This window comes from Lycorma delicatula, chromosome 3 (genome assembly GCF_047948215.1).
Source record: "Lycorma delicatula isolate Av1 chromosome 3, ASM4794821v1, whole genome shotgun sequence".
Classification (NCBI taxonomy): Eukaryota; Metazoa; Arthropoda; class Insecta; order Hemiptera; family Fulgoridae; genus Lycorma; species Lycorma delicatula.
The window spans coordinates 77,136,376-77,163,475 of NC_134457.1; the positions used below are offsets into that span (position 1 = coordinate 77,136,376).

At 33.2% G+C, this 27,100-nt stretch overlaps 1 protein-coding gene across 3 annotated transcripts in view; it reads right to left on the bottom strand.

Annotated features, from left to right (window-relative positions):
- The window catches only part of qm (geranylgeranyl pyrophosphate synthase quemao), a 56,221-nt gene that overhangs the window by 21,222 nt on the left and 7,899 nt on the right, over positions 1 to 27,100 (bottom strand). Inside the window, exons 1-3 of one of the 3 annotated variants that reach the window (XM_075360020.1) lie at positions 19,051 to 19,203; positions 7,448 to 7,602; positions 2,597 to 2,741 (exon numbers count right to left, since the gene is read on the bottom strand). In XM_075360020.1, the coding sequence (XP_075216135.1) occupies positions 2,597 to 2,741; positions 7,448 to 7,602; positions 19,051 to 19,056 (306 nt within the window). In that variant the 5' untranslated portion in view covers positions 19,057 to 19,203. Of the gene's footprint in view, positions 1 to 2,596; positions 2,742 to 7,447; positions 7,603 to 12,706; positions 12,741 to 19,050; positions 19,204 to 27,100 lie in introns of those variants that run through there. The other 2 variants (XM_075360019.1, XM_075360018.1) reach the window with 2 other exon arrangements.

Genomic DNA, 27,100 nt, shown 5'->3' on the forward strand with positions numbered 1-27,100 from the left:
TGAAGACCTATATTGTAGATGAGTATACTCATAAAAAAATTGATTTTCAAGTTCTGTTTATGACTGGTAATGCATGATCATCAGCTGTAAACAGCTTCTCTAACACAGCAATGACTAAGTTTTCTCATTACAAAAAAAAGTAGAACTAAAGTTAATTATTTACTAAGATATTTTTTAAATTATAAAGAGGATTGATAATATTTCTTTTAGACTTTTTTGAAGAAAAGTACAGTATTACTTTCAGTCCCATGGTGGGAATGGAGAGTGAAAAAGAAACAAAATTCTTTACATTTTGAGGTAAGAGGAGCATGAAAACACCATTCACTTTAATTGGGGTGACACAGAGAAACCAGAAGCTTTGAATTTGATGTAGGCAGCCCTGTAGGTGTACCATAAGTGGAAGAAAGACATTAAACTGTAGAGCAGTAATGGACATTTAGTTGTCATGGAGCAGTGGAATGGTGTGGTTGCCGGGTTGCCATAACGGCATTTTACCAACATGGTGGCAATGTGACAGCTGCACAAAAAGTGTTTCAGTGACACTAAGAGATCCCGCAATGTGGTCAAGTTCCTTCTTCACACACAATCAAAACTTGCGTTCTTAACTTTGAAGAGAATGGTTTGGCTTTGGAAAAAAACTAGTGGGTGTGTATCGTCTGTACGTATGCCAGAAAACATTGATGTTGAAAGCTGTAGTGGTAAGGAGTCATCATTTGGTGCAGAAAATTGTCTTATCATTGGATATCGGACGTCAGGACGTGCAAAGAATACTCAGTAACCTGAACTTTCATTATTACAAGATTCAAACTGTCCAGGAACTAAAACCTAATGATTGTATTCCGTCTGAAAATTTGTGAAAAACTTTTGTTTAAAATTAATAAGAATGCTAACTTTATTGACAATTTTTGGATATCATATGAAGTCCATTTTCACTTAAGTGGCTACATGAATACACAGAACTTCTGTTACTCAACAAAAACAAACTCTGCTCAGCTCCACCAGCAATCGTTCTACAGTAGCTAAACTTACTGTATGGTGTGCAGTTTTGTGTCGGGGTATTAGGCCCTTATTTCTTTAAAGATGAAGGAGGGGGTTCTGCTGTCACTATGATTTCTCAACGTTGTATCAACATGCTAGAGACATTTACTGCTCCCAGGCTCCATTCTCTTCCAAATCTTGACCTTCAGCAAACCTGGTTTCAACAGGATGGAGCCACCTCACACACAGCCCGACAGTGTATGGCAGCAGTGGGACGTTTGTTTCGGGATCTCATGACTTCAAGGACTGCTAACATCACTTGGCCACCCCAGTCTCCAGACCTTTCAGTCTGCGACTTCTTATGGGGATATCTGAAGAGTGTTGTGTACCAAACTAGACCAAGAAACCATGCCTAGCTGAAAACAAAGAGGAGATTGCTAACATCCCAGAAAACACATTGTGTTGTGCTATGAAAAATTTTCAGAACTGACTTACTGAATGTGTATGCAAAAATGGACAGTACTTAAGCACAGCAATTTTTAAAAAGTAATTGAAACATATGTATATGTAGCATATTTTAACATCAAATAAAGGCTAGTAAACTTTACTTCATTTTTTACTAACTATTTAAAATTTTCCCATTTCTCTGTGTCACCTATATTTTTATATATATAAGCCTATGTATAAAACTTTTTGGCTCGAAAACCTCCAAATTACTACATCAATTTCACAGAAATGTAGATACTGTAGTATTGTAACTGAAATTATTCATGTGAAAAGTTGATGAGGATTGGTTGGGTCGTTCTTGAATTATGCTCAATTTAAGCCTCATATTTTGTGGATTAAAAATCTCCAAAACAATTAGATTAATTTGACTGAAATTAAGTCATGCTGTAGTTGTGTATCTGAAGTTGCACATGTGAAAATTTTATGAAGAAAATTTTATGGTTAAGTCGTTCTTGAGTTGTGCTCAAATTAAAGCCAAGTGGCAAAGTTATTAGAAGCGTGGTTGTTATGATGCCATACGTTCAAACATTGACCTTTCTTTATCTGCGTATCTAGTATTAGCATCATTAAACCAAATTGAAAAAAATATAAAAAATATTAATTTAACAAAAAGTTCTGCGCAAGATTTTTTTTTTAAATTGTAAAGAGAATTTTTTTCTATAACTCTGTCAGTAAATAATTTTATCTTAAAACCATGTTGAAAGTTTGTTGATATGTTATGTTTTTCAAGGAATTTTAAAAGTCTATTTTGCATAATTTTTCAAATATTTTAGGAAACCAGCTAATAACAAAACTGACCTACAATTTTGCAAACAAAATGCAGAAATTTTCTTGTGGAGGAGAATAACAACTTAAATCGTAAGGTGACTAGAAAATAGTTATTCTATTCAGTAAATAAATTTGTAAGAGGAACAATAACAACATCTATGACTTTTTTTAAGTAATGAAAATTTGTATAGTAATTTATAGTATTTTGTCTGCTAGAACACAAAAAACACATAAAATAATGTACCATTAAACAATCAAATTATAAAGGTAATATGCACTTTGAAGCCAATTGAACAATTTTTCTTTTTTTTTTAATCATTAATGAATAAAATTGATAACTTACCTCAGGATGGTTAAGTTTAAGTACTTTTTCAAGAGCAAGGAAAATAACATAATTAGCTGAATTGATTGTGCTTGCAACACCATAAATGGAATGTGCAACTGGTATACCTCGCCTTAATACTGAATTATCTTGGATATCATCAAGGCTAAAATAAACAAAAACACGTACATTAGTATGCCTTACATACATAAACATAACATTTAACATGGAACTGATTACTTCTCAGGTATAATAATTATAAACGTAGTTATAATTATATAATACTTATCTTGAACTATTTTAAAAATAATATTAAAACATTTGCCAAAATCAAAATCTACAGGCCATTCGTTACAAGCCATTGTCATAGAACATCACAGCATAAAAAGGCATCTAAGAAATATAGAATGTATAGCACTACTTTTTTTTTGCTTTACATTCCACCACCAATCTTAAAAATATGAAAATTGGCTCCTTTCAGACTTGATTATAAGCACTATTCAGGAGCAGTTAAGTATCACTAGATACAACTTTTTAAAATAACCAATTCTAGTAAACAAACTCCAAAAATTTGAATTACTAAAATGGAGATATCATACCTAATCTTTTGTATTGTATAAAATGAAATTAAAATTTAAAAAAATGCCTATTAAAAAATGAATTACTGTAACTGTAGAGTAGTGGGTATGACAATACTACCCACACAGTCATTTCTATAGAACTGTATTGCAGTTCACAATGTAATGATACCTAACTTATGTAATACAAGTGTAAGACAACAGCTGCAAAATGTTCATCAAATGAACACATTTTTATTCAAAAAAACCTTTACTGCAATAAAGTTTAACTAAATTTCAAAATATAACCAAAAATTTCAATTTGTATGGATAACTAAAGAATGATTTTTTAACAACATTAATGCTGACTTTTTTAATAAACATTACAAATATACTGCAAGGTGGATTAGTCAACATCTTGTTTTTTTTCCTTAAGTGAAATTCAGTTTTAAAAAATTAGCCAATACAGAATCTCAACAGTGGATAATGAATTAACTCCTCTGCACCCAATATTCTTCAACATAAATGGATCATATCTATGAAAAAGAACTTTGGTTATTAGCATTTTATCTTACTTACTTCTTCAGTTTCCATGACTCAACACATTACATATGTCGTGAAATTATTATGCTGTAAAGAGATTCAATTACAGTATTACCCAGGACCTGATCTACCTCTTATTAAAAGATTATAAATTTTTACATCAAAATTTCAATAGGAAACATTTTCCATTTTCCTTTACTTATCCTTAGTATGTAGCCCTCCTTTGATTCCAGATAAAAGAAGCAGGATTCTATGTGACCTATGTCACTTTTATTTCAAATGCTGTATCAGTACCAGCTTAAAAACACAGAACTGCGTTATATTGTACGACACTTGCCTTTCTAATGTCCTTAATAAGTTCATAATCCTTTTACATCTGTTAATAATTTCACTGTCCTGTCTGCAGTTAATTAATTTTCACATTCTCTGATTATCCGGCCTGATTACTTTGGAGTATAATTTTTACCTTCATTAAGCCTTTGTTTCTTTTCTCACTTAATGTACACCAATAATGTTTCGGAAATTAATCAGTGGCTGTACATTCTAATACATATTTCAACTGGTACAGTAGAATTTTATTTTTACAGTTAAGGATGAAAAAAATTTAAGTAATTTGATGTAATAATTTTTTATAGTTAGTTTTCCTTTAAAAAAAATCAATTCAGATTAATGGTATACATCTAGTGCCAGAATTCAGAATAAATGGATAGGATTGTACCTCTTAAATTTGAAAATTACTAAGCACTATACACCTGTTAAAAATGATTAACATGATGATAAGTCTACAGAGGTAAAAAGTAAAAAAAGCCTTACTTGTTCTTAGATTTAGATTTTTTGAATTAACTTACATAATTTACTTATATAATTTTTTTTGTTAAAAAAGCTTTTGTAGGGAATAAGAGACTGGTTAGAAACTTTGGAAGTAAGCAATGAGTTCAGCTTTAGCCAATCTATTTAAAGAAATTACAAAATTAAATACAAAATGTGTATATATTAATGTTTCTTTAGAAAGATTATAAAGTAAAAGTAAATAAAAAATGTTCTTAGGTATATATTAATATGTGCAAGTATAATTTCATATATGCGTATAAGGACACATACTTTGTCCTCTGAGCCAAAAAGAACACGTACTGAGAGCAGTAAATATAACTGAAATATGGCAGAAGATTGGTCTTAAGACAACTGGGTGCAGCAGCAAAAATTATTGTCCGATTTTTTAATGAAAGGCCCAAAAATTAGATTTCTAAAAAATGGTAAACTCTTTTGAACCTATTTAGAGATTAAAGTAAAAATTTAAATTATATGTAACGCAAAATCAAACTATTTACTTTCAATCAAATTATTATAAAAAATAAATGTTTGGAACATGAAAAATGCATCTCATGAAATTTATCAAATATATATATAGACTATTATTAGATACTTTACACAAGAATACCAAACTTTTTTTCTTGTCTTAATTATTACTTCAATTTAAAGGTATAAAACAATAATACTGCCAAAAAAAAAAAGAACTGGATACAAGGTCTATGAAGGAGAACTTTACAGAAACTAAATTATTTGAGCAGTTGACAGGAACAGTTATAAAATTTTTCATGATAATATTAGAGGATTTAACAAAACTCACAGTTTTTGAGGCAGTTTTAAGCGTAGCTAGGCACACGTTCTTTCTGGGCTCAATAATCATTTGAAACATGTTAGAGGAAGGAAGATAAGTAATCTGTATTTTTTAAAAACAACTGTTTATGATCAGTTTACATTTATCCTAATCTCTCCCTACTATTAACTGACGTATACATGCATTAGCCGATTATTACTGTATGTAATTCATTTACAAATAAATGTGTGTCCATTTTCTTCCATTTCTCAGAATTAAAAAAATAGAAACAACTTTTTGCACACAGAATGATGACAGAGTGGCAAAAGGAATTAAGATATGTTTGCTTATCGTAGTTTGCATATTTTGATTGTTAAATAGGAATAACTATAGACAACATATCTGACTGATTATACCTCAGGGTGGTAGAAATTTTTTTTTACATCAACAGTAAGTAGCACTCAATTACACAGAGAATCATCAAAATAAGTGACAAGTAACTGAGCATTTCTTAATGTTACAAATACTCTTTTTCATGTTCATATAAATGACTGACTGGGGAATATTAATGAATAAAATGGGCTCCTGTGTTTGCAAAATACTTAGTACGCCAACAAAGGAAATTAATAATAATAATAGAAATTACTATTAATTCAATTAATGAAGAAAGTGAAAATAAGTCACAAAATTTGTGAATGCCTAATTTTTGTGATCTCTAACAATTTCACCCATATCTCAGGTGTTTGTCAATTAATTTGAACAAATGAGGTGCCATTTTATTCAAAATAAAAGGCTTAACATATTATCTAATAAAATATAATTTAATATAATGATTAAAAATTGATCCCATTTTAAAATTTTAAAATCTATTTATTTTGTAGAAAATTTGAGTACATGTCATGAAACTTCATTAAAATATCTTAATTTATTCATAATGTACACAATTTACTGAAAGAATACAAAATGGCAGACAGAGGGGAAATGAAGCGAGGTAGGGGACTAGTCTACATGAACTTTTGATGCCCTAAATAATTTCCTTAATTATGGCCACCATGTCCCAGGGCATTCTGTATAAGACAATAGAATAAAAAGGTTTTGTTAAAATTATGGAAAGTTTTCTTCCTTCTTCAACTTTACACATGAAATTCTGGATTACATCCTCAACTCCTATGTTTTTTTGGGATTCTCAGGGATTATTGCAACTGAATTTCTGAACCGGGGTGAATGTGAATGTTGAATCACTGTAAAGTTATATTGATGCTTCAGACTACAATTTGAAGAAAACATCAAATTCCACTGATCAAAACAGGCCTACTTTGTAATGGCAATGCAAAACATCAAACAGATAAAAAAACCTTGCAAAGAAGTCATTAATTAAGACTTCAATTTTTTCAAAATCCGCCTTTTACATTTTGGTTTAGCCCCAAGCAACTTTCACTTGGTTGGTCTACTGAAAACTCATGTAACTGGCAAAAATTTCACCAATGATAAATAAAGATGTTGAAAACAAAATTATAATTGCTGAAACTCCAAAGAATTTTATGCATCAAGTTTTGAGGCCCTGCTAAAGTGATGTATATGGGTAGCAATATGAAAACAGATTACATTAAAAAGTAAAAACAGTTTTCAAGTAAATATCTTACTAAGGTTTGTTTTTTTAACATTCATGTAAGACCAATTTCTTTGCCATGTATTATGATTTGAAACTGCTTCTGCTCTGTACAAAAAGGTTTTTTTTATACAGTTAATGATTGCTTATATCTTGTAACATTTAATAATAATTTATAAAAATACATTTAATAATTTTTAATTTTTGTTGTATTAAAATTTTATGGCATACTACAAATTTTGGCTATTCTTTATTTGATTTTTTTTAACTACATATTAAAAATGTTCATTTCAGAAATGGGATGAATTAGAAAAATTTAACACTGAAATAGTAACAGTAATTCTGATCAAATATAGTAGGAGGAACTGTTGGCTGAAAGGAAAAGCGTGGGATGGCATTATAATTAATAATAACAGTGCACTTAAGCACATTTACAAAGATGTCAATAACACAAATATATATGTTAACTAAAGGAAATAATTTTCAATTAAGTAGATACAAGAAATAAAACTACATTAAAAAACCCACTACAAATTGATATGTAAATAAAATTAAAGTTAACTTACAGTAGACTAGAGGTATGCAACATCTGTACAATATCAGCAATAACAATTAGCTTGTCATTAGGAATTTTCAACCAGCAATTAAATGCCTGTCCTAATTTAACTCTTATCTGTTTCCCAGGTACTTGAAGAATATAGTTAAAAGGCTGGAGTAGTTTCTGTAATATAATGAAATACATTTAAAGATTAGTTGGAAAACAAAACCAAACATCTTACTGAAAAATATCTTTGTTTACTTACAAAAATTATAAAATATAATTATAAATAAAAAATTACAGTAAAAGTACACAAACTTCTGATTTACCATATTATATTTTAATATACTTTACTTACAGCAATTTAAAGAAAGAAAAACAATAATAGGTGATAAGCTATAAGTTTGTCTTTTACAGGAGATACAAAAAAAAAAAATTATTTCCTGTAGGGAAGAGACCAGCAGTGCTACCACTCTCGCTAGATATGTTTACTAGACCCTGTTCATTTGGCCAGGTAACGTTCATGAGAAACCAACGCAGCTGACAGTGATTGTTTTCTTAAGTCCCTCCAAATGCTTTCAAAAATTTTGCAATGGCAAACTTTAAGGAGCACACACCAACATCAAATTCTGTTTCCTGTTAAAGAAAACTGCAACAGAAACAGTCTCAATGCTTCGAAAAGCTTACAGGAAGGAAGCCCTAAGCCAGGCAAGAAGTAATTTACAAGTAGTTGGCCCAGTTCAGAAGTGGCCAAATGTTACTAGAAGATGAATCCCATTCAGGTTGCCCCTCAGTGTCAAGAACAGTTGAAAATGTTCAAAAAGAACATGATGCTCATGTTTGATCACTGCAGAACAATCAACAAACTGGAGTTTCCTGAAGAACACGCCAAAGAATCCTAACTGAAGATCTGAACATGAGATGCGTCACGGCAAAGTTTTTTGCACGACAGCTTTCCAATGACTGGAGGGAGAACCGTCTCAGTGTACCAGGAATTGAAGGAATAGACAGAACTGACCTGGATTTTTTGTCAAAGTCATAACAGGGGATAACTTTATGTAATGGCTATGATCCTGAAACAAAACAGCAGTCCAGCCAGTGGAAGACAGCTTCATCGCCCAGGCCAAAAAAAGCAAAGCAAGTGAAATCAAATGTGAAGTCCATGATGGTTTGTTTTTGACATCAAAAGGGTCATTCAAAAAATGACATTACATGTTTAATTATGTTATATAAATAGTATTAAAAAAAAGTAACTCATTTTGAATGGAGTGACATCACTGTTTAGTAGAGTAGTTTGTTTCTTTAAAGAAAATAACTCTTTAAAATAGTTGTTTTAGCCATTGAGCTTTTGAATAACAAGTAAGTAAATTTTATAATTTTTTTTTCACAGCAACAGATATACTAAAAAAACAATAGAGCACAATCTGCATTAAATAAAAAATGTAAAAATATAAAAATACAGCAAATTACATGTTATTAAATTAATAAATAGAAATAACCCACAATTGTTTACAAAAAAAGTAAAAACATAAAACTAGATCGGTAAAGATACATCAACGTTCCAACTTGCAGCATCATAACAAACCGCAACAATCCTAAAAACACAATAGAAAAGAATTTATGTAATTCAGTACACTGCAAAGAAATATGTAAAAAACTTGTATACTCAATGCCTAAAAGAATTGAAATTTTTATTAAATTGCGAGGACAAATTAAATATTAAAAAATACTGTAATAAACACTGTACATTTGTTAAATATAATAAATTTGATTATTTTTGAAAATATTCTCTTATAAAAAAATTTTACTCTATAAATACATAGTTTATTTTCCTTACCTACTAAAAGGAATTTGCACCAAATAAATCTAATGCTACACTCAATTAGAATTTTTTTTTACTGATTAATTGATTCACCAAAGAAATTAACAAAGAAGCCTGTATCAAAATGAAAATTTGTAGCATAATAATAATGCCATGTCTGACCGGGATTCAAACTTGAGACTTCTGAATGAAAGGCTGAGATGCTACCACTCTGCTACAGAGATCAGTGATTGTTGAAACAGAAGTGCAGATAACTATGATTAATTATATTTTGTACGTACAGTATTTTTTTAATAATTATCTTATAACAGCCTAGCCTAAATGAACTTGGCAGCCACAAGTGGGTTTATTGTACTTTAAAACAGTTAAGTAATTTAAATAAAGTTATAGATAATTTGCGGTAAAAAATATATATGGAATTCTGTAACAGTATCACGTAATTAAAATAATAGGAACCACAGTTTCCAATTATAATTAGTCTTATGAAGTAATATTAAAAGATATTTTGTTTACGACTGTTTAATCTCTTTTCTTTTATTCATGTGCTAGTTGTATTTTTTTTTTAATCTATACATAAACAGCAATTAAATTTGAAATCTACTGTTTTTCATATTTACAATTCCACTCCTTAAATTTTAAGTTATACTGATGCTGTTAGTCAAAAACATTTTCTGTATTAATTGTATTAGTATTTATGTCGTTTCAGAACTCAAAAGTGATATTCTTGTTCTAGATTATTACATTAAATCATTGTAACTGATGTTTTAAATAGGAATTTCATTCAAGAGGGACGTAATTTTTTTATTTTATCAGTTTTTATTTTGTTTAATATCTTCAGACTGAATTAACAGAATATTTATATAAAATTGTGAAAAATGAAATAAATTTTGAATATGGACAATTATTTGTTTACAATTGACCAAGTAGTTGAACAGATATGATTGCCATAAGATCTGCATCTCAAAATTTACTTCAAAGTAGAATCATTATTTTTACTGATTAGCACTTAAAACTCCCAGTTTCACCAAGAAAATTATGCTGCTCTTTGACAGCTATTTTTTTATGTACTTAGAAAAATGTTTTTCTATGTTCTTTTAAACTCGGATTTTTAAATTTTGTGTACTACATGAGTTAATTTATATTTTTCATGTTAATCTCATTACGTTTCTCATATTCTGAAAACTGTTCTCAGATAATTTTCATCAGGGTTCAGTAAACAAGATTATTTGCAATCACCTGTTTTCAATTTTTCTTAGTCAGCCAATCAATACTAACAAAAACAAAACGATTCTTTTGTTTAATTTTTTACAAGAATCAATCCTGATTTAAAACAACTGTATGAAGAAATAGCTGTAATCAGAAAATCATTGGTTTAAAAAACACCTAATTTGGGTAAAGACAAGAACAGTATATCAGGAATATTTTTTAGCATTATTTGACTCAGAAGTTTTAAGTTTGATTAAATAGTAGAAGTCGATCAATTCTTTTACAACAAAAATTTCACTACAGATGAAACTGGATAGACAAACAAAAAACGAGTAGAAAATAGAATATCATTCCTCAATATTTGATAATAATTACAAAGAGGGTTACTAACTTCAAATTCCTTAGCAAAGATGTAGCGGAAATAGTATAATAATATGTTTTTTTTTAATTTTAAAGTTAATGTTATTCCCCATAGTAATTAAACGAAAACTTTAATGAATATGATTGTTACTTTTTCAAGGTCAATGTAAATATTTAACAAACAGATTAATATATCTAAATTGGAATATTACGAAGAAGCTACAACACAATTAACATTGACAATAAAACACAAAAACAAAAAAAAATTAAGATAACATTAATTAATAAGTTATTAGTTCGCATTAATTATATTTTTAAAATTTAAATTTCTTTAAATATTAAGATTATCATCACTACTCCTAATTTTTTATATATAAATCTTCTTTTTAAAAAAAATTAGGGTTCAAATACAGAGATAGAAGAACATAAGAAAGAAGCCGTAATAAGAAAGGGAATCCGACAAGGATGTTTGCTATCTCTGTTACTTTTTAATCTTTAAATGGAACTAGCAGGTAATGATGTTAAAGAACAATTTAGATTTGGAGTAACAGTACAAGGTGAAAAGATAAAGATGCTACGATTTGCTGATGATATAGTAATTCTAGCCGAGAGTAAAAAGGATTTAGAAGAAACAATGAACGGCATAGATGAAGTCCTACGCAAGAACTATTGCATGAAAATAAACAAGAAAAGAAAAGTAATGAAATGTAGTAGAAATAACAAAGATGGACCACTGAATGTGAAAATAGGAGGAGAAAAGAATATGGAGGTAGAGGAATTTTGTTATTTGGGAAGCAGAATTACTAAAGATGGACTAAGCAGGAGCGATACAAAATGCCAAATAGCACAAGCGAAACGAGCCTTCAGTAAGAAATATAATTTGTTTACATTAAAAATTAATTTAAATGTCACGAAAAGATTTTTGAAAGTATATGTTTGGAGTGTCGCTTTATATGGAAGTGAAACTTGGACGATCGGAGTATCTGAGAAGAAAAGATTAGAAGCTTTTGAAATGTGGTGCTATAGGAGAATGTTAAAAATCAGATGGGTGGATAAAGTGACAAATGAAGAGGTATTGCAACAAATAGATGATGAAAGAAGCATTTGGAAAAATATAGTTAAAAGAAGAGACAGAGATAAAAGAAGAGACAGTTATAAGCCACATACTAAGGCATCCTGGAATAGTCGCTTTAATATTGTAAGGACAGGTAGAAGGGAAAAATTGTGTACGCAGGCCACGTTTGGAATATGTAAAACAAATTGTTAGGGATGTAGGATGTAAAGGGTATACTGAAATGAAATGACTAGCACTAGATAGGGAATATTGGAGAGCTGCATCAAACCAGTCAAATGACTGAAAAAAAAAAAAATATATATATCTATTGGTATATAATATAATACTGTTTTTATTTTTTTCCTACTTGTATTGTTATATACTACATTATATAGATCAAGGCAGGAATGGGGACACATATGCTGTTACACAATGAAAAAAGAAACTACCGCAGCATTTGATTAGATTGTCCAACAGAAACAACTTAAAATCATGATCAGAGTAAAATCACAGCATATACAATTAATTATTTAATAAAAAAAATCTGATTAAGTTACTTTTAACACACTCATGAAATTATATTAATATAAATATACAAAAACTTAATGCTATATGTAAAAACACACAAAATTCAGAATGCATTTATTGTACTTTTTGAATGAATTTTATGTTGTGAAAAAATGATTTTATTATGTTTAATCATAAAGCATAACTGCAATTATATAATATATAATCAAAATTTATATAAATATTTATTTGTAAAACATGTCCAGTGTGTTCAAATTAATAATAAATAAAGCCTACCGATGATCATATTAAAAAAGTAAAATAAAATCATAACTTACCAATTCAAAAGAGCTTTTAGAATTCATGCTTTTATTATTTATAATGACATTAATTTATTACAACATTTTACTATTTATTATAACATCAAACAATGGGTTACCATCATTAATTATTAAAAAAAATACATCTCACAATTTAAACGGTGGTTAGAGATAAGCTAACTATTAAAACACGTGTGCCAATTTAAATAATTAAATATCATGTTCAGAATTTAATTACTCACTGAAAAGCATTGAAACTTACAATTTTATTATTTCTTTTAATGTTCAGATCCTCCTCTATGAATCATGAGACCTTGCCGTTGGTGAGGGGGCTTGAGTGCTCAGGGATACAGAGTAGCTGGACCGAAGGTGCAACCATATCGGAGAGGTATCTGTTGAGAGCCAGACTAAGGAATGATTCCTGAAAGAGGGCAGCAGCTCATTCAGTAGTTATTAGGGGCGTGAGTCAGAATGACAGGTAGAAGGAAAAAATTGTGTAGGCAGGCCACGTTTGGAATATGTAAAACAAATTGTTAGAGATGTAGGATGTAGAGGGTATACTGAAATGAAACGACTAGCACTAGATAGGGAATCTTGGAGAGCTGCATCAAACCAGTCAAATGACTGAAGACAAAAAAAAAGAATGTTCAGATTTATAAATATTATTATTTATTTTTAATATTTCTAGATTATTCACTTTATCTGTTATTGTATATCTATGTGTAATTAGATTATAAACAACAGTTGAAAGATATTTCCTTTTATTTTTATATGGTTTAAAATGTTTTAAAAAATGTAGTTTAAAGGACCTATTAGTTTTACATTTGTACAAAACAATATAAGAAAATTTAAATTTCACTATTGTATTAACTATTTTATCTTATTTTTAATAAATATAACTATAAGTAGAACATCTCCATTAACGATATAATTACTACTTCCTTGTACGAAGTTAAGTATTGTGATGGTAAAAAATTTAGCTTTTCAGATTTAATTTATTTCAGGCATAAAATCATATTAAATCAAAATGATTTAATATAATTTTATACCATGACATCATCATATTTTTACATACGTAAAATTTTTAATGTTAATTTTAATTAATTTTCATGTTTTTTTTAAAATTTACACATCAAATTCATAAATAGAAATATCCCACAATTGTTTACAAAAAAAGTAATTATCTAAAACTAGATCTGTATTTAAATTGTTAAATGATTACAATCAGAAAAAAATTAAAGCAAAATAAAAGCACAATAACAATCAGAAATAATTTTTTAAATCTTGTGCAGTTCTGAGCAAGAAGACAGACTTTTTAATTGAATTTGTTAATTTAATTTGGTTTTAATATTTTCTTAGTTTGGTTTAATATTGCTATATATATATATATATATATATATATATATATTAGGTAAATATTTATAATATAGATATACATCTACATTACACATATAATGTAGTAAACGCAGATAAAGAAACATCAACGTTCCAACTTGCAGCATCATAAGAAACCTCAACAATCCTAACAAAATATTGCAAAAGAATTTATGTAATTCACTGCATTTATAGAAAAAAATTTGATGTGGAACCACATGACTCCCTTGTACAGCTATTAAATTACATATACACATTTTTTGCTGCACTTCATTTAAAGTTATTTCATTTGAAGGTAAGATACAATCCTCCAATTCTTTAATAAAGTGGACAGTTACACAATTGCTGAAATATTAATTTTTTAATAAACAACTAATATTAATATTATTATTTTTATACAATTATTAATTCAACAGGAATAATGAACTAAAAGATATGAATTTTTTGCAGTTTATTAAAGATCGGGCATGTATGCCTCAGTGATTATGTTGTTCTTGTAGGAGTCTATTTTTCAGTCATTCTGTAATTAACTTTAATGTAGATAAAATTATGTATGTCTGATGATAGGTAGTACGAACATCAGATACGTACATAAGTTCAGACGTCACGCCAAAAACAGTCATAATGGATTCAGGGGTGGTCAAAATGCATATTTTCGTTATAATATGCAAACCGAAATTTTTCACAATTTTACTTTACTTCGTACAAGGAAGTAAAAATAATAATTCATCAGATAAACTCAACTGATTTGCAATATTATTTTAAAAACTTATATATCATTTCAGCAGAAATTTATGTTTTAATGAAACTTCATATTACTTATTCATTATCATATCACTAAAAATTCAGTACATGTAATATAATTTTCAAAAAATTCAAATCGGTTGTGATTTCAGATTTAAATAGATAAGTTTATGATTTGTGCTTTGACATTAGATTTTAGGAAAATGTCTGTAAACAGTACGGATATTCAGCATCCTCATATAGTTTATTTACGATATACGGTCTCGTGCAAATTAATGTGAACAAGTGGTAGTTTTTAGTTAGCTATGATGTATCACTAATTCAAGCTGTAGTAGTGTTTTCCCTACATCTCAAGTATTTCCTGAAAATATCTTGTTTGTTTTGGAAGGTTGTGTGTATTGCATACCTATTTTATTTTGGTTTCTACTAGTGTAAGTGATCTTCTTATGATTTCGTTAATAAATGTACACAAGTAACAATATGGATTTAACTCCTAAGAAAAGAAGCATGATAATAATACTCAATAAACAAACTCGTATGATTCAGAGACAGATAGCAGCAGAGTGTAAGGTTAGTCTAGGTGTAGTTAATATGATAAAATTAGACAAAATCTTGACATGGGTACAATTTCACTCCAATGAAAAGATTGCTGCAGAAGAAAACGTAAGACCACCTTAAAAGATGGTGTTATATTACATAGAATGAGTAAAATTAATTCCTAGAAAAATAGTTTAGAGTTACAAAAAGACTCAGAATCAGCTGAATCATTAGATATTTTTTTTTTTTTTTTTGAGGGCGAAAACGCTTGTGCGTTATCATCGCCCGGATCCTTTTTTATATAGAAAATTAAATGTTTTAATACTATTTTAAAAGATGAATAAAACTTACAGCTAATATCAAAGGTAAAAACTAATATAAGATCAAAGTAAATAGAATTTTACAAAGTCCAAGATGGGTGTAAAGGGCCCATTCTTGGATAACAAAAGACTAAAAACCATAAAAGATCTAATATAAAACTTAAAACTAAAATAACAAAATTAAATAAAACTTGGAACTAACACAAATTAAATAATTAAAACTAGGTTAAAAATATAAATTAAAAGGTTGAAATAAAACTTAAAACTAACATTGCTAAAATCTTACAACTAATATCACAGACAGTCTTTAAAATATTAAAAAAATTAAAAATAAATAAATAAAATTTAATAAATTCCGATAAGGAGTGTAAAAGGCTCCTAATCGGATAAAAAAAGTCAAAAACTTATTTAAAAACTAAAAGCATTAAAAAATGTAAGCAACAATATTAAATTTTTTGCATTAACCCGGCACTATGCAGAAATAGAAACATCCGGTTTAAAATTTCATTATCATTGCACAAGACACCACGGATGTTTCTAGGTAGATTAAATTTACGACGCAATGCCGCATAACATATGCATCCACGAGTATATGGTGCACAGTCATGGGGCAGTTGGATCGTGCGCATAGGGGTGCTTGTCCTCTTGTCATCAGGTAATCGTGTGTCCTATCCGCAATCGACAGAGAACTACTTCCTCATGCCGGGGTTTTCTGTATGAGGAGTCCCATGGTAACACAGAATCTTTTATCCGACGGAGTTTATTATCAACGGTAGCCGTCCAGTCACTTTGCCACCTTGCTCTTAGTGATTGTTTTACATAGTTAATGAAATCAGAAGTAGCAACTCGGGTGGTGAAAGGAGGCTGGTTACATGCTTCTTTGGCAGCGGAATCTGCATGTTCATTACCTAGAATCCCTACGTGGCTAGGGACCCAGCAAAAACTTACCTCTGTGTTGCGATTATTTAACTCAGCGATTGCGTTGTAAATTTCAATGACGATAGGATGTTTGGAATACAAGTTTTTTAAGGTTTGGAGAGCACTACACAAGTCACTGCAAATAAGAATTTTTCTATATTTAGGGTTAATGATGTTTAGAGCCTTATTTATAGCGTATAGTTCAGTGGTAAACACACTCGTAATACCGGGTAGACCAAACATATAAGTTCTTTCATAGACAACAAATGCACAGCCAACTGTATCGTTTTGTTACGATCCATCAGTATATACAACCGCGTCTGGTTTCATCTTGGAGAGAACATACTGAAACATTTGCTGGAAGACAATAGGTAGTGTTGATTGTTTATTGTATGTCGTAAGGTCAAAATTAAAATTTATAAGGTTTATTCTCCATGGAGGATATGAGCAAGGATACGTAGGAAAGAATGACGGTGTGTCAACATTTATATGCTGCAGCAGACGCCGGGTACGGACACCTACAGGTGCAGTACGACATGGATGGTCCTCATACTTTCCTAGGTTAGTATTTCTAAAGACTGAATCAAGAGCCGGGTGATTTGGCTGTCCTCTGAGACTAGCAAAATAAGATAATAAAAGCTGGTCTCGTCTATCCCAAAGTGATGGTTCACCACAGTCTACAAGTAAGCTTGCGACAGGACTTGATCTAAACGCACCTGTGGCAAGCCGAAGGAAAGCATGATGTACACTATCCAGCATTTTAAGCACGGTTTGACGAGCTGAAGAGTAGGCGACACAACCATAATCTAAAGGGGAGCGAACAAAGGAATAGTTTTGTGTATCTGATTTCTCATGATCTCCAACCAAAAAAAAAAAAACACAATTTTGTCATTGAAAAACTACAGCAGGATGTAAATATGTATACACATAAATTAATAAATAAATATGCTTGTTTTCTGTCTGATATGTACAGATTAGATATACTAATTTACGTGAAATTTGGCAAGACGATCTATGCATGAGGCACTGATGCAAATTAATTTTGGTTACAACTGATCACTGGGAGTAGAGAGCGTACGGGAACCATATTTCAAATGTCCTTTATATCCTATACCTTTTGTCTTTATGTCGTTTCACAACTCAAAAGTGATATTCTTGTACTAATTAGATTATCTCATTACATCATTGTAACTGATTTTGTATTTAAGAATTTCATTCAAGGGGGGGCGTAATTTTTTTATTTCATCAGTTTTTATTTTGTTTAATATCTTCAGACTGATTTAACAGAATATTTATATAAAATTGTGAAAAATGAAATAAATTTTGAATATGGACTATTTTTTGTTTACAATTGACCAAGTAGTTGAACAGATATGATTGCCATAAGATCTGTATCTCAAAATTTAGTTCAAAGTAGAATCATTATTTTTACTGATTAGCACACTTAAAACTCCCAGTTTCACCAAGAAAATTATGCTGCTCTTTGACAGCTATTTTTTTATGTACTTAGAAAAATGTTTTTTCTATGTTCTTTTAAACTCGGATTTTTAAATTTTGTGTACTACATGAGTTAATTTATATTTTTCATGTTAATCTCATTACGTTTCTTATATTCTGAAAACTGTTCTCAGATAACTTTCATCAGGGTTCAGTAAACAAGATTATTTGCAATCACCTGTTTTCAATTTTTCTTAGTCAGCCAATCAATACTAACAAAAACAAAACGATTCTTTTGTTTAATTTTTTACAAGAATCAATCCTGATTTAAAACAACTGTATGAAGAAATAGCTGTAATCAGAAAATCATTGGTTTAAAAAACACCTAATTTGGGTAAAGACAAGAACAGTATATCAGCAATATTTTTTAGCATTATTTGACTCAGAAGTTTTAAGTTTGATTAAATAGTAGAAGTTGATCAATTCTTTTACAACAAAAATTTCACTACAGATGAAAATGGATAGACAAACAAAAAACGACTAGAAAATAGAATAACATTCCTCAATATTTGATTATAATTACAAAGAGGGTTACTAACTTCAAATTCCTTAGCAAAGATGTAACGGAAATAGTATAATAATATGTTTTTTTTTAATTTTAAAGTTAATGTTATTCCCCATAGTAATTAAACGAAAACTTTAATGAATATGATTATTAGTTTTTCAAGGTCAATGTAAATATTTAACAAGCAGATTAATATATCTATATTAGAATATTACGAAGAAGCTACAACACAATTAACATTGACAATAAAACACAAAAACAAACAAAAAATTAAGACAACATTAACTAATAAGTTATTAGTTCGCATTAATTATATTTTTAAAATTTTAATTTCTTTAAATATTAAGATTATCATCACTACTCCTAATTTATTATAAATAAATCTTTTATTGCTATATAATGCATTATATAGATCACGGCAGGAACAGGTATGTATGCTATTACAAAATGAAAAAAAATAACTATACCAGCATTTGATTTGGATTGATCAACAGAAACTTTGAAATGATGATCACAGCAACATCATGGAATATACAATTATTTATTTGATAAAAATCGTTTCAGTTACTTTTAACACACTCATGAAATAATATTAATATAAATATACAAAAACTCAATGCTATATGTAAAAACAAACAAAATTCATAAAGTATTAATTTTTTATTTTTTTAACGAATCATTAATTACAAAAAATATACTTCTTATAATTTAAACAGTAGTTAAGAGATAAGCTCTAGCTATTAAAACAGGTGTGCCAATTTAAATAATTAAATATCATGCTCAAAATTTACCTTCTCACTCAAAAGCATTTAAAAACTTTACTGACTTGCTAGCCAATTAATGTTGATTAATTATTCTGGATGTGCCTAAAATTATTTATAAAAAAACAATCATCAAGTAAATCATTTTAACACAGGAACAGACATGTTAAATTAAACAATTTTATATTTTTTTAATGTTCAGATTTATAAATATTATTTATTTTTAATATTTCTGTATTATTCACTCCATCTGTAATTGTATATCTATGTGTAATGAGATAATAAGCAACAGTTGAAAAATTTTTCCTTTTATTTTTATATGGTTTAAAATGTTTTAGATTCCATCCTTGGCTCTTGTAGTGAAAGGTTGTGTCTTATTGTGCTCTGTGATTGTGAGTTGTAACCAGTCCAGCCAGGTGTTCAACATTTCTTCTACCTGCGTCGCCAGACAATGTGAGGGGTCTGCTAGGACATCAGCTGGGCGGCCAGCTACCTGGATTACAGGCCAGTTACATTAAGAAAAGGATAATCCTTTTCTTAATTTTATTCTTACTCTATTCAAATTTCTATTATAATAATGTAAAGTGAACTCTTGTAGTCATTAGTTATACATTAGACTAATAGCCTAACATAATAGACTATTGTGATACTTCTAAAATAATTTTTATTTTAACAGGAAATTAAACTTTCCAATTTTATTTCTGTTGTGTATTTTCTTACAGCAAGTGTAGTGATAATATAAGTTTTAATTTTAGTCTGCTTTTTTCTCCTTCATGGAAGGAAAAGTAAGGCCTGCCCCACCCCGTTCTCCCACCCCGGAACTGTCCGTCGGTGGAGAGGAAAGCGGGTCTGGCGCTAGAAAGCCTAGAAACGCCGGGACTCCGCGCCTCCTATGGAGACGGAGCCCGTAGCGGGCTGCAGCAGCCGCCAACCCGCAGGCTGATGATGGGGCCCCATCACAGCCTGCTACCGTCAGGCGGGAGAAAATCCCGCCAATAATGCTGGACTGCTGGGCTCTCGATAAGGCTGCAGCTGGGCAGCGAGGCGGATTACCGGGCGGTGCAGAGTTTTCTGCACTCGAAGGGAATCGCCTTCCACTCCTTTCAGCTCCCTACCACCTGTAAGGTGGTTATACGGGGGATCCCCTATGGGGCTGCCCCGGAGGAAGTAAGGGAGGAACTGACCTCCCTTGGCTATGAGGTGGTTTCGGTTAAGAAGCTCCTCACAAGGGACGGTCGGGAAACCCCGACCTGCCTAGTGGCCCTTAAGAGGACCCCTTCGGCCCGGACCATTTATGACCTTGGCAGTATTTTTTACTGCAAGGTCGCAGTGACTGCGTTTGTGTCACGAGGGGGGCCACCCCAGCGCCACAGATGCCAGAAATTTGGACACTCGTCCAATTACTGCCAGAGGGCCCAGCAATGTGTCAAGTGTGGTGGGGACCACGACACTGCCACATGCGTTAAGCCGCGTGAGGAACCAGCCTCATGCGTTAACTGCAAGGGGCCTCATCCGGCTAATTACCGGGTATCCCCTATTATAAGGAGCAAGTCAATATGGTCAAGGGCATTAAAAAGCCCGCGACTGTTGACGGCCGCAGCTGGGCCCGTGTTGCCGGTGGGGGAAAATCAGCCCCCAAACCGGAGGTGCCGGCACCTGTGGCCATGGCGGTAGTGAAAAAAGGGGAGGTACCCTCCCCAACACCCGCCAAGCCAAAACCGGCGGCGACCACCAAGAAGGTGGTGAAACAAAAGGCGGCGACAAAGCCGGCCCCGGCGAAGAAGGCCAAGCCTTCCTCGACGGGAAAGGCTCCGGCTGGGAAGGCCAAGCAGGCTGTTAAAAACACCGCGGCCCCTGTGGCCCCGCGCCCCACCAAAAGGGCGGCCGCGCCAAAAGGCACCTCCAGCGGCAATCCGAAACCGGCTACCCCGTTGGAGACCACTGGCATGGACTTCCTGTCGCAGATGACAGTGAAGGATATCCTGCCAGATATCATGATGGTTTTGCCACGCCTGCTCCAGGCAAAATCTCTCAAGGACTGTATTCAGTCCTTAATAGAGTGCCTCATGGCTGTACTGTCCAGGTATGGTTAGGCCCACCCTCAGACTCTTGCAGTGGAACGCCAACTCAGTAGTAGGCCGGACGGAGGAACTATGCCGTCTGGCCGAGGATCTACTGATAGACGTGATACTGTTGTCTGAGACGTGCTTAAACCCAAGCAAGCAACTGACCCTTCGGAACTATTTTACATATAGGACGGATAGGCCAGTTCGACCCGGATCTCGCACCTCTGGTGGAACTGCGGTTTTAGTCCACAGACGCCACATGCATACGCGCGTTGTTCTTCATACAAACGTGATGGAGCAAACGTGTGTGCATGTGGAGCATCTGGGCACGGTGTATCGGCTGGTTTCGGCTTATAGCAAGCCGAACGACGCGGTAACCGGCGCAGATCTGGATGCCGTGCTGGAAAATTGGGATGGGCCCATGATACTAATGGGCGACCTCAATGCCAAACACGTGTCATGGAACAGCATTCTGACAAATCCGAATGGCAGATTGCTGTACGAAAGGGCGAGAGCCCGCCGCTTGGTCGTCGTAGGCCCTGAGGTGCCCACGTTCGTGCATCGCTCAGGCAGATCTAGGCCTGACGTGCTGGATATCGCAGTCATGAAGGGGGGTACCCTCCCATTCATGATTGAAACGATAGAAGACCTCAGCTCGGACCATTCCCCTGTCCTGTTGGAACTAGGTCAGGCAGGGGGTGGCCGAGATCCCCCGCCTATACCCCGAAGGTCAGTCAACTGGAAAAGGTTCTACGAGACCCTCCAGCGGGAGTACAGGCCGGTAAATCCTGAGCTCCTGAACACCCCGGAGGAAATCGACGACACTGTCGGGCGCGTCACGTCGTCAATGACCGAGGCCCTGGCAGGCAGCTCATCGGCCAAAACTCGAGCAGTTGTTCGAAACGACCTCCCTCCTCATATCTCCGAAGCCATAACGGAGAAACGACGACTGAGGAGGAGATATCGAATCACCCTGTCCCCCGCTGATAAGCGGGCCTTTTATAATCAAACGGACAGGGTAAAACAACTGCTGACAAGCCATCGAGAGGATTCGTGGAACGAATACCTCGCCTCGGTCTCTGACGACATCTCCTCGGTGTTCAGGTTGAACAGGAGACTGCGAGAAGGGAAGAAGCCTCGCCATCCGGTTGTGGGGCAGCGAGGTTTTCTTGCATACTCGGAGGCGAAGAGGGCCGAGGTATTCGCCGATACCTTGGAGGAGCAGTTCACTCCAAACCCCCCTCCCTCCCCGAACGACGAGCACACAACCGAGGTGGAATCCTTTCTTGTAGATTATTTCTCACAGGTGGAGGACGCCCCTCTAGAGATTGACCAAGTCACTGAAGCGGAAGTTTCCGCAGCCATTAAGGCCACAAGCCCCGACAAGGCCCCGGGTGTCGACGGGATCAGCGCCCGTGCATTCCGGAACATACCGGCCTCCGTGATTACAGCAATTTCGGTGATATTCACGTCCATTTTGTACGTTGGATATTTCCCGAATTGTTGGAAAACGGCCAAAGTCGTATGTTTACCCAAACCGGGGAAAAGTTTACTTTTCCCACGGAATTATAGGCCAATCTCCCTGTTACCGGTATTGTCTAAGTTGTTCGAGAGGATTTTTCTCGAAAAACTGAAGCGATACATGGAGGGAGAAGTGCGGCCCGAGCAATTTGGGTTCAGGGAGGGTCACTCAACCACCCTCCAACTGGTAAAAATAATAGACGACCTTGTCGGAGGCCTGAACAGGAAACGGGTGACTGCAGCCGTTTTTCTGGATGTGGCCAAGGCCTTTGACAAAGTTTGGCATAGCGGGCTACTTTATAAGCTAGCGCGATCGGCGATCCCCTACCGCTATGTCAGACTGATGCTGTCATATCTGCTAGACCGACATTTTGTCGTGCGCGTAGGGGAAACGATTTCCTCCACCAGAGAAATAGCCGCTGGGGTTCCCCAAGGAGCAGTACTTTCCCCGTTCTTGTACACTTTGTACGTAAACGATATGCCGCTGTCGGAAGGGGTGAAAACGGCCCTTTACGCAGACGACACGGCATATTTCTACGAATCCGCAAATGTGGATTACGCGGTCCGGAGGCTCCAAAGGCAGCTGGACTTAGTGGAACCGTGGCTCGACATGTGGAGAATCAGGGTCAACGGTGAAAAATCGGTGGCCGTGATGTTCACATGCAAGACACGAAAACCGACCAGAGAGCTGGAAATCTCAGGGGAGAAAATCCCTTTTGAGAAAACAGTTAAGTACCTGGGGGTGGTGTTGGACAGGCGGCTTACCTTCGGCGAACATGTAAATTATGCGACCCGGAGGGCTAAGGCCGCCAGAGCCTCGCTATACCCAGTGCTGAACAGTGCCAGCCCGTACCCACTGGCAACTAAGCTCCTCATTTTTCGGCTGTACGTACTGCCGATTCTAACATATGCTTACCCGGCATGGGGGGCAGTGTTGAGCTCCTCGCTTCAAAAGAAGATCGAGGCCGTCCAAAACATCGCGTTGCGGACGATCTTTGGAGCTCCGTGGTTCGTCAGGAACGCCACTCTCCGATCTGATGCGAGATTTTAATCCGTGTCCGAGGTGGGGGTGGCGCAGGCGCGCAGACTGTTCGGGAGAGCGGTTGTGTCCGAACACAGTCATCTTCGGGACATCTGCCGAGAGGACCCAACTCCGACAGTTGTAAGGAAGCGGCCTCACGCCGTACTGGACGAACCACCGTGATGGTGCGGTGCGGTAGCCGAAAATCGACAAACCAGGCTTAGGGGCCTCCATATCGCATGAGCCATAAACGGAATAGTGCGTCAGACGCGTTTCCGGGGTCGCGAGTGAAAAGTTTTCGCGAGTTATATAGTTTGAAGACGTCAAACACGGTAAGTCGCGCATAAAACAAAAACGCGGTCTAAATTTAAAAAAACTTACAGTAAGACAAAATATCCCAGCAATTGCGACTCCTCCGGAAAAGGGGACGCTTTGCTCCCTCCTTATAGCTAGTGCCCCGTTGTGGCGTATTCCTGCTAGCCTATTAAAGAGTTAGCACCGAAAGGACTTCAGTGGACGGTCTGAAGGGGAATTACGTCGGGAGGACAGGCTTTATAAGCCTAGCCTTCCGCGGTCGGCCCATGAAATGGGTTCGATAACGCTGGTTTAACAACGGATTGGAATGCAATTAAATCCGTCTTAAATTCACTAAAATAATAATAGACAAAACTTGAAAAAATAGATCCGAGATTAAAAAATAACCCTTTTAAAAACAAGCCCGATTAGAATGATCCAGCAGCAAGGGACTCTGTCCAGGTTCTGCGATAAAGTAGGGAGTAATAGACTCCTGCCAACTTTGCATTCCATTCCAAAATGTTTTAAAAAAATTTAGTTTAATGAACCTATTAGTTTTGCATATGTATAAAACAATATAAGAAATTTAAATTTTCACTAGAGTATAAACTACTTTATTTTATTTTTAATAAATCTAATTTTATGTAAAGCATCTCCACTAGTTTTTACAAATGAAATTAATGATATACTACTTTTTACTTTCTTGTACGAAGTAAAATATTGCGATCGTGAAAAATTTTGTTTTTCAAATTCAGAATTATGCCTTGTCATCATCATATTTTTACAATTTAATTTTTAATGTTAATTAATACTAACTGATTAAAAATTTAAATTAAAAATAAAAAGTTTTTAGTTTTAAGTTTTTTAAATTAAATAAATAAATGCATGATATGTTGTTTTATATTTTACGAAGTTTGTCATGTAATTTGAGATGAATATATAATGCACAGCTGATGATGCTAATAAATCGCAAAAGCGCTGCTGCATATACAGTGGAATATGGCAAGTCATCCTACTTTATTTATTCTGTACTTTGATTGATTATACTCTTCTGTACTACATACAATTATAAAATAAATATAATTGTGTATATAGTACAGAGGAGCATGATTCTTAAAAGAACTGATTAATATATATATAGAGCACCTCTGACGCGGCTTTGCCCATGCCTGCATCAACAGGTTACCTGTGTTCCCCGTCGCGGTCAGGGAATATTTAACCAATCATTGCTCGGTTTGCTTGCCCTTCCTGGCTAGCCAGAGGGCTCTGTCCCTTGGACCCCAGTGTTCATTAAACTCATTGTGAGAATAATAATGATAAATAAATATTGAAGTTTGTTCAATTTATAAAAAATATCTATGTATTGTAATTTCTTCAGAACAACAGTTTGGTCAGTACAGGACCTGAACCTTTGTGTTATCTAAGAATGTGGGCTTCAAAACAGTCAGCCTCCATCTAAAAATATTTGTTATAACTGATTACCTGTACTTCATACTGGTAAAAATATTTTTCCCAATACTTAGCGTTGCCCGACAAACACCACTCAATTCTTTTTTTAATTTTTTAATTACTGTTATTTTATGTTTTTTAGTCAAGTAGGCACAGGTGCTGCCAGTCGTGTCACACAAACACATAGTTTAATTCTATAAAAATTTATTAAAGGACTTCTCTTTAAACAAACCTAAGAAAATGAAACTGTGAACAGATTTTATATTTTTATTAATTTTAAAAAATATCATAATATTTAACTCAGCAGTGAGATACTAAAGTGGTACTGAAATGATTTAAATGGGAAAGCACTCATCAATTCACTGATGACTAATCAATCATCTAGTTCCACAATAGGTAGAAAGCAGAAACTGGTAGGCTACTTTTAAACGAGCCTTTAGGAAAAATATGTAAAAAATAATATGATTAATATCATATAGAGATAATATGATTTAGGAATTAATAATCCCTAAATCAACTTAGATGCTTTAAACATACTTTTAACCTGAGTGACAAATAGCTTCAGCTAGTAAATATACAAGATCTTAATTAAATAAATCTGTCACCAAATATGTTCATAAAAGAACATAATCAATTTTACAATAAAATAAAAAGTTACATCAAAGAAATTTAATGTATAAAAATGAAATTAATAATTGCTTTGTTTTTTATTCTTAAAATTCATCTGTTACATTAAAATTATGTTACAAATTGATTTGATCTGCTTTTTTAGATGTTATACAATAAATCATTTTAGCTTTTTAAATTTTAATATTAAAAATTCTGTTAGTGTTAATCTGATGTGAACTTGTATAAAATTCTCTTGTATACAAGAACTCTTGTATAAAATAGAAAATAGTTTTGCTTCAAGATTTTTTTTATGAATAAACAATCAGGGGAGTTTATTCATTTTATTTTCAGAGGATAAAATTTATTTTACTGTTTATTGATAATTTATTTGTTATTCAGCATTTACAATACATGCAACTTACAAGTAAATAATCTAAACATTTTCCAATGTATCCTAAATAAAAGCAAAATAGTCTATTTTTATTTCAGTAAGAAAAACAAAATGGAGAAACTATACAAAAGTTCTTTTAAATGTAACTATCTCAGGTTGGCATTACATCATATGATAAATAAATTAAGCTATATTATACATAACACAATTACATCACAAAACACACAGCACATTATGTATATAAATACAGATAAAATAATATAATAGACAGGAACAATACAAAAATGAAGTAAATACAATCAAGTTCATTGTTAAAAGATAATGCCAAGATTTACTATGTTGTTGAAAACTTTTACAAAACAAATTTATCAAGAATGAGCAGTTGCACAAAAGTTACCTACAAAA